General features: G+C 41.3%; 1 protein-coding gene across 1 annotated transcript in view; it reads right to left on the bottom strand.

The window, feature by feature from the left end:
* FMN2 (formin 2) overlaps window positions 1-13,499 on the bottom strand; it is a 166,200-nt gene that overhangs the window by 51,763 nt on the left and 100,938 nt on the right. The window contains exons 7-8 of the mRNA XM_066605407.1: window positions 11,357-11,444; window positions 7,616-7,677 (exon numbers count right to left, since the gene is read on the bottom strand). Of these exons, the coding sequence (XP_066461504.1) occupies window positions 7,616-7,677; window positions 11,357-11,444 (150 nt within the window). The remainder of the gene's footprint in view (window positions 1-7,615; window positions 7,678-11,356; window positions 11,445-13,499) is intronic.

The raw sequence follows: 13,499 nt of genomic DNA, 5'->3' as shown, positions 1-13,499 counted from the left end.
CATACTTAGCGTAACCAAGTGATAAATTCTTACCAATATCTACCTAAGGGTGCATTCACACGAACGTATATCGGCTCGGTTTTCACGCCGAGCCGATATACGTTGTCCTCGTGTGCAGGGGGGGAGGCTGGAAGAGCCCAGGAGCAGGAACTGAGCTCCCGCCCCCTCTCTGCCTCCTCTCCACCCCTCTGCACTATTTGCAATGGGGAGAGGTGGGACGGGGGTGGGGCTAATTCACGGCACTTAGCCCCACCCCCGTCTCGCCTCCTCTCATTGCAAATAGTGCAGAGGGGCGGAGAGGGGGTGGGGAGGAGGCAGAGAGGGGGCGGAAGCTCAGTTCCTGCTCCTGGCTCTTCCATCTTCCCCCCCCCTGCACACGAGGACAACGTATATCGGCTTGGCGTGAAAACCAAGCCGATATACGTTCGTGTGAATGCACCCTTAGAAAGAGAAAGTGAGTTCTAGACATACAAGAGAATGTATACATATTCTTATCTTTCCTTGGAGAGATATTAAGTTTATCCAATATCATTTTTCTAAAAGTGATTAAACCAACATCACTTGCCCTTCCTTGTAAAACATATCTAAACCCTTATCAATTATCATATTGAGATCCCCAACCAAGAAAAGGACCAGATATCTCTGACCCTCTATTTCTTAAATGTACATGTGGTATACATTTTAGCAGCAGGAGGTATATAAATCGAGGCAATAATACAGCATACTAAGTTAATATTACAATAAAGGGACACGTGGCAATAATTTTGAATCTATTTATCTAAAACTTCACAATTAAAGTTCTTATTCATTTAAAATAGAGATCCCACAGGAGTGAGTTGAACTAACTAAATAATAATCATCTCTAACCCAATTACCCTGAACCCTCCCCACTAAATGAGAAATAAAATGAATCTCTTGCAAACAGACAATCAAGGATGCCTCCTTACTCATATCCAGTACAATCTTCCTACTAACAGGATTGTCCAGACCATGCACTTTCCAAGTAAATACTTTAAACTTTGGAATCATTACCTAAGAAAAGGTTTTAAAAAAAGAGAAACCAACATAACCTCCCAAGAAGCAAACAAACCAAACCAAGACTGACCCCTGAACCACATCTTTAATCTTACACCAATACATTACATCACTAATACCGCCACTGTCATAGTCCCTCCCATCCTGCCCCTACTGCTCATTTTTCATCAACTGTTTTCTTTCCTCATTTTGGCAGGATACAACACAGGATGCTGTATTTTATTCAACCAAAGTCTCTTTTTCTCTGCCACAAACTAAGTTTTTTTTCAGATCGTCTTTCGATAAATCAGGATGTATGGATATATTTTATAATCCTTATATTTTAAGCCGTCCATTGATCTTGCCCTCCTAAGTTTCATTTCTTTACCATCAAAAGCCAAAAGCTTTACAATGGTCTTTCAGGTCTTCTAGACCCTTTAGCCTTAACTTGGACCCTTTTCAACCAAGTAGTAGTAGTAAAACATTTAGTCCAAAATGTATCCAGTAACCAGTTGGTTCTAAATTCCTCAGTATTAGACCCCTCTGCTCTTTCTGAGAAGCCTAGTAGTCTGAGGTTGTTTCTCCTTGCTTCATCCTCTATTACCTCTATAGGAGCATGGAGAGATGTCTTCTCATTAACCAAATTACTTAGGCTCTTTCCTTGTATACCATTAGCAGTTTCCAACAGAATTATTCTATGTCTGTTCACAGAAAAAAATACATTCATATATTTTACCCTTATCAGCCTTCATAATAGCCACTTCTTTCAAACTGCATAACTAGCTGCATGTATTACTGGACAACTAAATTTAATTTACAAAGGCCTCCATTAAAGTGGCCTTGTCCTCTGAAACTATGCCACATGAATTTAAATCTACAGTTTGCTCCCCTTGTTGAGAGGATACTACTTTGTCCACAGTCCCCTCCTTATTTAAAAGGGTTGTCTCGCGCCGAAACAGGTTTTTTTTTTTGCATAGGCCCCCCGTTCAGCGCAGGACAAACCCAAGGGATGTGTTGAAATAAAAAATAATATTTTACTTACCCGAATCCCCTCTCTGCAAGTTCTTTCTTCTTTTCCTCCAAGATGGCCGCCGGGATCTTCACCCACGATGCACCGCGGGTCTTCTCCCATGGTGCACCGTGGGCTCTGTGCGGTCCATTGCCGATTCCAGCCTCCTGATTGGCTGGAATCGGCACACGTGACGGGGCGGAGCTACGCAATGACGCGTAGAAGGGGGCAGAGCCAGAACGCCGCTCGTGCCCGGACCGACCAGAAGGGAGAAGACCCGTCTAATCGGGCGATTAGATGCTGAAATTAGACGCAGCCATGGAGACGGGGACGCCAGCAACGGAGTGGGTAAGTGAATAACTTCTGTATGGCTCATATTTAATGCACGATGTATATTACAAAGTGCATTAATATGGCCATACAGAAGTGCTTAACCCCACTTGCTATCGCGGGACAACCTCTTTAATAATACGTCCCTTAACATCTACTGGTTTGCTTGCAAATTTCTACAGTTTTTGAGCATCATTCTTGCAATGTTATCCAGCTTTTTACCAGGACCAGAGTTAAGGGTTAGGGGTGGTTTCAGACAGTCGTATGTGCAACTATGCTCACCACTACAGAGCATAGTTGTGCATGAATGTTCTTTTCCCTTCTCAGGCTTTTCAAATGCCACGCCATAGCACAGGAGTTTGAAAAAAAATTACAGGTTTTTGTGCCCTATCTTTCCAATACGTAGTTAATATAGAGCTCCTTTTTGTGCCACTGTCTCTTTGGACCCTAGTCATTATATATTACTTAACTGGGCTAATATAGATAGGTTTTAAGTTGTACAATTCATATAGTAATCTGCTAAGTAAATATAAAGAAATCTGATGCAAGAAATTGGAGTATAGATAAACCTCCAGGTACAAAATTTAATAACTTTGTATATTTCTCAAATGATATTTAAATAAGCCTCAACTGGCACAGTTTATAAAGTCATCCATCAATAATAACATTTAATGTAGACAATCCATTGAAATACTGGCAGTAAAATAATCAAAAAAGTTACAGAAAAAATACAGTTCCAGAAGATCACAGTGCATAAGGTCACCTCAGACCAAGTAACTCAAGTTTTCATCTGCTCTTGGCAGCAATATCTGCATATCCCACTGCAGCACAGGAATCCTAAAGAATTCACCTTCAAAATAGATGCTACTTTGCTGAAAATGGAAGGAGAGCTGATCAAAGGGTTAATAATAAATAGACTGGAGAAGGACTAGTGAGGAATTGATATAGCAGAGCCACATTGAACCCAGCTAGCTTAATTCTTGGAACAGAAAAAAAAGCAAAGGGCAGAGAGGCCGGGAAAAAACATATGTACATTACAAAAGCCAAAGCAATAATTCAAATGATGATGGCGTTATTTTCCCAAGGGCAGGTCAACTACAAAGGGCTGTGATAGCAGCATATAAACCACAGCATATTCTCCTAGAAGGTGAGAGCTCACAATAAGTAACCAGTTGTCGAACCATAGGTTTCTAATATGTGAAACGGAGACCACTTTGGTCTCCGTTTTACAAGGTTTCCCTCCCTTTTTATCTTTTTAGATAGGTAGAAAAGCAGAGTCAACATATCACACCCTGAGAGCTCTTCTGAGAGGAACATACTTCTGGAAAAGTAACAGACCCTGGTTTTCTTATAGGGGGCTAAAGCTCAATTCTCTTAGGATTCAAAATTCTGGCGATTACAGCTCTTACCAGTGTCCTAGTAGCTAGAGATGCCTTGATGAAGTGTTTTAAGATGGGCATTTAAAGTATCAGACCAACAAGTAGGAATATTTATCCCAAGTGAGATTTACTATTGGTCCTTAAAAAGTTTGAGGAGAGTCCTTTAGAACCTGTAAGGTTTGGTAACAGAATACAGTAATTGTCTAGTTGGGTAGACAGGCATTCAGAAGCCACAAAATAAAAGTTACAATCCACAGAGCGGGATTTTGGTGAAACTGACCTCAGTCAGTTTCATTTTCAGGTCGAGAGAACATTAATAAACCCAAATCAAGCGAAGAAAAGGTATTCCTCTCCAGATCTAACTGTTGTAGTGCTCACATAATGCCATCAACAAAACACAAACAGCGCAGTCTATACAACCTGATATGCATGTAGGTCACAGGCTCATGATACCTACTCCTCTTTCCAGTTTGAATGAGCACAGTCTAAATGAACCGCAGACTTGTGGAGTGAGGCCCACCCTTCTCTCCTAACATCAACATCCAGCCCCTTATACCAGGCTTTAAAGGGGTTTCCGGAACATTGAAAAAAGTTAAAAGCTTAAAATGAAGAACAATTGAATACTCACCTATCCCAGCTGCTACTCTCCCAGAGCTGCTCCCGCCACATGGAGCCCGGATGAAGCAGCGGGCGGTCCGGTGTCATTCTTGTACACGTGACTGCTCCACCACTCACAGACTTCAGCAGTCTGTCGTCTATGGTTCCTGGACAGGTAAGTATTCCATTTTTCTTAATTTTAATCCCTTTTTTTTTTTTAAATGTATGTACCGGAAAACCCCTTTATAGAAATTTAATTGCAAAGAAGTGACTGTTTCTGCAAGAGAAACTCACTGGTTGCTTTAGATTGCCGAAGCAAAGAATCTTGGAAAATATAAACTATTCACAACTTTGCCACATGGTAAATGACTTTTATGTTTAGGGCTGATTCAAAAAGAACTAGTCATATAGATCAATTGCACTTACCTTGCTGTGTTGTGTGAGGCAATACTGCTGATGCAGAATAGAAGTTTGCCATGGCTGCAGCCCTCCCCACTCTTCCCGGAGAAGTCCCAGGGGAGATAAGGATATGTATAGTGGATATAGCTAGATATGACAATGGTGCAGTCTGCAAAGACACAACAGCCAAGGTTGGCTTAATAAAAACTATATTTCTAACACTCTTAAAACAATCTTAAGATTCCATAGTAAAATTATCATTGTCTAATGAGAATACTGGGGCCACCTTCTGATGTCATTGAACTGAGGAAGAGCCGAGTGCTGGCTTCAAGAGTGTTATAAATAAAATTTACATTAAGCCAACCTCGGCTGCTGTGTCTCCGCAGACCAAACCATTGTCACATACGGATACATCCACTGTGTATATCCTTTTTAATATAGATCATCTCAGCCAAGTGCATTATTGAAATTCAGGTTGGGGATTTTCTGCAGTGGAAAAACACCCACAGCTAATTCACACCATTAGTTGTGGACATTGATGTGGATCCCAAAAAAGATTTCACTCCATCAGCTTAATGGATGAAATCTGCAGCAGTTCCGCAGCAACTTCCACACCAAATGATGCAGATTTGTTGTAGACTTTTCCACTGTGACATGTGCAAACAGACCCTTACAGTTGGCACAATCCATACAGAAGTAGCTGTTCAGTTCTAGTTTTTTTATGTACTTAACCTCACTGCGATTGAACAGTTTTGCTAGGCAATTGTTGATGAATTGCAATTTGAGCATTTGCAGTGCTGATAGAGACCTATTCATACAAACTGTACACTGACAAAGTTGTTTCTACTAAATACTGACTTCATGAAAATGCATTACCTATAGCACAGATATATATGTTTATAACCAGTGGCGGGTATCATATCTTGCCTGCTGCCAGGGACCAAGCCCACCCAAAGCACCCTTATAACAAACGCCTTATGGATACAGACAGCCAATAATAGCAGCAGAAAAAATTCTTTAAAATAAGTAATCTGTGCTTTCAATTTCTTGTGGGAAAATATCCTAATATATGTGTCAGGGATCAAACCTGGGACCTGCTGTGCTCCAAACAGTTTCTCTCCCAGTGAGCTATTTAGCTTGATTGACAAGCTCCTCTGTTGATCCCAGCATTGTCCTGGCTCCTGATCTAGTGCCTACCTCTCTGTCCTGGTCCCGCTCTGCTGCTAATTAGCACTTTCTGTATAGGCCTGGCCCTTGCACCCACTCCTTGCTTGATTATTCTGCTCCACAGCATTAATCAGCTCCACTTCTGCCTGCTCCTCTGAAATTTTGACAAGACCTCCTGATACCGACTTCTGGTTTTGCATTCGACTACGTTACCCGCCTCATCTTTCTGTACTGCATATCGAGACCACCCGTTGCTGACTTCTGGCTTTCCATTGGACTATGTTACCTGCCTCATCCTTCTGTACTGCATATTGAGACCACCCGTTGCTGACTTCTGTATTTCCATCGGACTATGTTACCCACCTCATCCTTCTGTACTGCATACCAAGACCACCCGTTGCTGACTTCTGGCTTTCCATGTGACTACATTACCCGCCTCATCCTTCTGTACTGCATACCGAGACCACCGTTGCTGACTACAGGCTTTTCATCTCACTATGTTACCTGCCTCATCCTTTTGTACTGCATATCAAGACCACCCATTGCTGACTTCTGGCTTTCCATCTGGCTATGTTACCAGCCTCATCCTTCTGTACTGCATACCAAGACAACCCGTTGCTTACTTCTGGATTTCCATCCGATTATGTTACCCGCGTCATTCTTCTGTACTACATACTGAGACCACCCGTTGCTGACTCCTGGCACGTCCCTGATTATCTTTCCAGACCTGCATTGTTATTACACTTGTGGCTCCTACCCAGCGCCGCTAAGACGCTACAATATGTTTTTATTGTTATTGAGCTTCTACTTATTCAAAAGGCGGGATGCAGTCCACTCATCAACAGCATTTGCGCCATTCAGTCCCTGCAGAGTCTCTTCTTACTCCCTGGCCTTCTCTAGCTTTTCCCCCTTCCATCTGAGTATTCTCTCTTCACATTATGGTGTCAGCGCAAGGCAGGTATATGATGTGCCTGCAGAGATGAAAGACAGCCACTCACTTCTGACCTGCTGCATTAACCCTGAAGAGAAGCACAGCCTGTCCCCGTGACCAGCCCTGGTATCTAAGGACAGGTGATCCCCACAGCAACCTTGTGTATTTATTATTTTCTAGATTAAGCTGGGGTTGGTTGTACCACAGTCTTCCAGCATGTAATTGGTAGAGTGTGGCCAGGGCCTATAATCTACTTAATCTGAAAATGGTTCCAACCCCTACCCAGAGCATAGAAGCAGAAATACAGGCAAGGGACAGTAAGAATGAACAAAAAGCCACTCAATACTAAACACTGGAGTGGAAGTTAGAAACCAACAGCATGAGGGACAGGGAATTAAACCAATAACAAGCAGGTATTAACCTTGGTTTGTCATATCATTTAGAAGTTGAATAATAAACTTTTGCATGTGATGCTTTTTAAGGGCTCAGTCACACGGGCGCATCAGGGCGCCGGTGCGCCCATCTTCCTGCAGGATAAGACGGCTGCACTGCAGGTGCGGAGAAAGAACACATGACCGGCTCCATTGCCGGTCATGTGTTCTTTCTTCTGGCGCTGTCAAGAGTCGCCCGCACCTGCACTGCGGCCGTCTCCTTCATGCAGGAAGACGGGCACATTGGCGCCCGGATGCGCCCGTGTGACTAAGCCCTTATACTTATTTTATCAAAATTGAACATACATTTAAAGTTAATAATAGCAACTTAGATTTTAACTTTTCAAACTCTACTTACATTTTCATATAAAGCTTGAAGAGTTTCTAAATCAACCACCGAATAGTCCATTTTCAAAACCGCTAGATCAAATAAAAAATAAATATCATTGTTTCTGCATTACAAAGGTTTACAACATAATTTTCAAGTACGAAGATTTCCACATTTAAGCTTGGCCTACATGGCGACTTTGGCCACGACAAAAGTCATGCAACCTCCAACTCTCAGAGAAGTCAATGTGGATTTTGGGATTTTTTGAAATCTGCAAGTTGCTGTCATGGCAGCTTGCAACTCACACTGCAATCTCGTTAATTTTAATGAGAGTGTGAGGATGCAGGGCTGCACAGCAATCTTTGGTTGTTGAGTTTTTGTCGCTGCCAAAGTCACCTAGCCTAGCCTTCGAGTTTTAGCAGTTTTTTAAAACTCTATGAAAAATTTACAAACAAGAAAAAAAAACAATACGAAGTAACAATAGTCAGAAAGCAAAGCCTTGGTCAGTTTTGGTAGTTTTAAATTGGTCTCCATATACAGTTAAAAGAAAAAGTAAGTGAACCCTTTGGAATTGCCAGGACTTCTGTATTATTGATAAAATGTTATTTGATTATTATCAAGTCACAATTAAACTAATAACATACGAAACGCTATACTATTCATACATTTTATTGAGCATATAATGTAAACATCCATAGTGTGGGGAGATAAAGTAAGTGAACCTTTGAATGAAATACTCTGTAGATTTCCTTTGGCAGTACTATAGTTGCAAATACAATTTGTACAACACTGAAAAGGAATTTTTGATCATTGTTCCCTGCAAATGTGTTTCAGTTGATCAATATTTGAGTTGCCACAACAAATTGATTTGGTTAAACAGTTTAGGGTACATCCTATAAATACCTGAGACAGGAATACCCTTATACGGTCAGGACTCTGACTTGGCCATTCCAAAACACAAATCTACTTCAGGTCCCAGACTGCTGCCCTTACATCCTCCTGTAAAATGTTATGATACACTGTAGGCCACGTTCTCACATAGCGGAATCACTGCAGGCATTCAGCAACGGAATACATACAGCAGTTCTGCAAGAATTCCAAGGTGCACTTAAATGGTGCAGATTTGGCTGCATTTTTACTTGCAGAACAGCTGCAGAATTGAACCCTTGTATTTAAAGGGTTGTATTCTGCAGTGCGATATCGCACCATAAATACAGATGAGTTAAGGCCTATTTAGACACAACGATTATCGCTCAAAATTTGTTCAAAAGCCATCTTTTGAGCGATAATTGTGTCTAAATGCGCAGCCATCGTGCACTTTTCGTGCACTTTTCACTAATCACTGACCACTGACTTTTAACTTGCTAAAAGTCAGCGATCAGCCTTATCAGGGCCACGCGCTGAGTTCTCAGTGGGGTACCACTGATGCTATTGTTTCAGCTGGTATCCCGTTTGGAGAACAAATCACAGGTAGGGCTTTTACCCACCAGCGTTTTTCTAACGCTGCAATATCGCTGCACTTTTTTTCTGCAAATGTCAATGGGACTTTCTAATGTTAAAAATCACTCCTGCGATTTTTGTGTGATGTGATTTTAACATTAAAAAGTCCCATTGACATTTTCAGAAAAAAAGCGAAGCGATATAGCAGAGTTAAAAAAAAACGCTAGTGCGTAAAAGCCCGTATGCAGAAGACAAGCGCTCCACCTTCTCTTCTGCATACCCCGCTCAGAGCGCTCCGAGAAGACAACATCTGTATGCAGAAGGTAAGTGGCCCCGTTTGTCTTCTGTATACCCCACTCGGAGCGCTCAGCACTCCGAGAAGACAACAGCTGTATACAGAAGATTGCAGTCCCACTTGTCTTCTGTATACAGCATGAGCTTCATTTACACACTAATAATCTGTTAAGTAGCTAATTAACTACTTAACAGCTTATGCAAAGTGAACACTCAAAACTGTAGCTCAAACTGCCAGTTGAGTAAATTCTGAGTGATCATCTTGCTGTGTAAATGCACACAACGATTATCACTCAAAAGATGTCTTTTGAGCAACTTTTGAGTGAGAATCGTTGTGTCTAAATGGGCCTTTACTCTTTAAATTGACGGCTAGCACAAAGTGATATCATGGTGAGCGGTGCTGTCAGGGTAGTTTATTTTTACTTTAAATTACTTTACAATGGGTTTTATTGTGTTAAAAGAACAATAGCTTTTTAATGGGTTAAGGTTAGATGGGTTAAGTAAAATTTGTCCAATTTGTAGACATGATGGGCATTTAGAATCCGCAGCGGTTTTCGAAAACAAAATATCTGTAAAGTGTAAAATATCTGTGCCATGTGACGGAGATTTTTTTAAATCCCCTCCACGTGGCTTATACTGCAAACACTGCGGAATCCTATCAACTCCATTGGCAAAGATTCTGCAGCGTTTCCACTATGTGAGAAGGCAGATTTTGAATCAGGGCTGGCCTTAGCCATGTGTGACCTGTACATTTGCAAAGAGCACCGACCACCAGCTGCCGGAGGCGGCGGCAATGCGACAATAAGGTGACTCCTCTCTCCTTCTACAAGCAGCTCTTACCCTTTCACTCTCTCTCCTCTCGGCAATCCGCACACAGCAGATTTGGTTATCAGCGGAGTTCCTTCCTTAGGGCTCTCCTTGTCTCAGTATAGAAGCTGAGAGAGCCTTAGGGAAGAGCAGCTGATGTCAGCAGTTGAGTAGTGTTGTGTGTGTGCCAAAAGGAGAGAGCGCGGACCAAAGGGTAAGAGCCGACCCCCATGGGAAGGGATGGGATGGGAGAACACATATATACAGTATATATATATATGCAGATAAGCAGCAGAAGGCCTGCCTCCAAACCCGCACCATTTGGTGTGGATTTTGAAGCGGGTTATATCCCGTATCTCTGTGCAGAATGCACCCCCTCATTGAGAAGAAAAACTGATCATAGAATCCAGATGTGGTCTTAATAGAGCTCTATACAGCGGGGTCACAATGTCCCTGTTTTTACTGGTTATACCTTATGCTATATAGCTGAGCATTCTACTTGCTTTCTTTGCACTGTGGACTCATTTTGAAGTTGTCAGAAAACAGAACCCCTGAATTCTTCTCTTCTAAAGTCCTGGATAACACTGAACAGCTTATACGATACTCGGCCCAAGGATTCCATTTCCCCAAGTGTATTGTTTTATATTTGGAAACATTAAATTATTCCATTGTTTTGACCAATTATCCAGTAAAGCTAAATCACTTTCACGTTCAAGAAACTACCAGGAGTATTACGAATAGCACTTTAAACAAGTTTCAAAGGGATATTGTATGAAAACAAATATACTGCTCCTTCAAACATCTCCATCAAAAGCACTACCACAAACAAGGAAGAGAAAACAAGATAATTGCATACAAATGAATTGACTATGTAGAAATTTGGTGGGGTTTTTTTTTGTTTTTTTAAATACGAACATTTGTGATCCTGGTCTATTCAACATTAAAAAGGACAGACATTCAAAGGGATAGACAGTCTGTAAACCCAAAAGCATTCACTGCTTTTAAGACAAAACTATTCAGAATTTCCTTTGAAATACATTCAATCATGGTTACTAATTTTGTACTTTGTCTGCAAACATTATGTTTGATTGAGCCCAATCTTATACTAGAATTTGACTATGCTTTTCACACTTAGAAATAAGGTTACAGAAGTGTATTAAATATTGCAGAACAATTGGCCTGGACTTAATGGTGCTTTAAAAATACATTTAACAATATACATTTACTTACCATGTTGAATATCTTTCATGTCCAAGTGAAGGCTGGACATTAATATTCCTACTGCCTGTGATCTTTTATTGCTCAGTAGCTTGACAACCTGTCGGGAATAAACATGGTAAACTACAATTCACTTAATAGGGAAAAGAAAACACATATAATGCAAAATGCAGAATGTAAGTTAGGTATATATCAGCAATACAAAAAGAAGGCAAAACTCAAAACTGTGTGGGCTGGGTTTATCCTTTAGGAGACAGCCAATTGGGATACCAAGTATAGGGCCGAGTTTGCATATTAAAGGGGATTTGGGGGTTTCTAATAATGACGACCTTTCCTTAAGATAAGTAAGTCATCAATATCTGATTATGGGGAGTCTGCCGCTTAAGATCCATCCTGATCACAGGTTTGAAGAAGCCATAAAGCTCGTGTGAACGCCACAGCCAAATGAAACTACGTTCTTGTGTGCAAATTAGCTAAACAGTATGAACAGAGGCGTAACTCGAAGCTTCTGGGTCCCAATGCAAAAGCTATAACAGGGCCCCCAGCTATAATGCTTTATTCATAGTACTGGGCTACCTATATGGAGAAGAGAGGACTTATGGGCCCCCTAAGGCACCTGGGCCTGGGTGCAACTGCATCCCCTATAGTAATGCCTCTGAGTGTGGAGGTTTCCTCACTCCTCATTGAAAAATGATTGAATGGACAAATAAACAGTGTCACAGAAAGTTATCTTTAGATGGTAAGAGTCAAGCTAAACTTTGCTGCATCCGTACACTGTATAAAGTACAACGAAAAAATTGTGTGATACCATGTTAGTTAGAAGAAATCTATTTGATTTTAACTATTTTTCGTGTCAAAAAAGATATTATAGAAGTGATATCTTTATTAGCTAACCAGAAAAATGATATTGGCAAACTTTTCGAGCACATAAGCCCTTTCATCAGGCAGGTTAACAAATTAATGACTGAGATAAGAGGACAACTTTCAAGAGATGTTACATCAAGACATTATACACGGGCTGATACACCATTAAGATAAGCCAAAGTAATGCATATATATATAGTTTATTCATTGATTTTCAGAGGGAAGTAGCTATAAATAATAAACAAAAAATAAAGAGTAAAAGTATGGCCGGTTACACATCTGTGTTGGATCCTCCAATTGGAAGTTCCGCCACAGATTTGGCATGCAGGGCTTTTTCTTCTGTCTAAAAGCTGAGCAGCTGAGCAGAAACGGAATAGACCCAATTATAGTCAATGGAACGAAGCAGGAAAGCAGAACCTGAGGCGCAGGTGTGAAAACACCCATAGGGATACAGGATAAGGCTAGGGTTTAACTTTTGAACAATTGATTCAAAATAGAAAAAAAATCTACTTTTCTGTAAAATGCAAACAATTGTTCAATAAATTAAGGTATTTCTCCAAATTTCCTTCCCAAACACTTTTGTATCTTTCAAAAGCATTAATTGTGCTTATCTCTTATAACCACTCTAAGGCCTGTCTGTTTCCCTCCAACATCTGGGGATTAGCGATTTAACAGCCTTAGGGTGCGTTCACACGAACGTATATCGGCTCGGTTTTCACGCGGAGCCGATATACGTTGTCCTCATGTGCAGGGGGGAGGCTGGAAGAGCCCAGGAGCAGAAACTGAGCTCCCGCCCCCTCTCTGCCTCCTCTCTGCACTATTTGCAATGAGAGGAGGCGGGATGGGGGTGGGGCTAAGTTCCGGAAATTAGCCCCGCCCCCATTCCGCCTCTCCCCATTGCAAATAGTGCAGAGGGGTAGAGAGGGGGCGGGAGCTGAGTTTCTGCTCCTGGGCTCTTCCAGCCTCCCCCCCCTGCACATGAGGACAACGTATATCGGCTCGGCGTGAAAACCGAGCCGATATACGTTCGTGTGAACGCACCCTTAAAAAGAAAAGGGATCACTGAGGAATTTTTCATTAGTGTACTGTATGCATTAAGTTGAAATTTAATAATATAAATTCTGACTTGAAAATTATTTTATCACCTACAAACGAGCTAATGATCTCCTAGTTATTTGTCCAAAATGTACTTATATTAGGGCAGGTATATCAAATATATAAATATGTGCCTATATCCTTACAGTAACTCTAGCTTTGAGGGGATTAATTTTGAGCTATACTGTGTAACAAG

Source organism: Eleutherodactylus coqui, chromosome 1 (assembly GCF_035609145.1).
Source record: "Eleutherodactylus coqui strain aEleCoq1 chromosome 1, aEleCoq1.hap1, whole genome shotgun sequence".
Lineage (NCBI taxonomy): Eukaryota > Metazoa > Chordata > Amphibia > Anura > Eleutherodactylidae > Eleutherodactylus > Eleutherodactylus coqui.
This window is presented reverse-complemented; position numbering and strand designations above follow the sequence as displayed.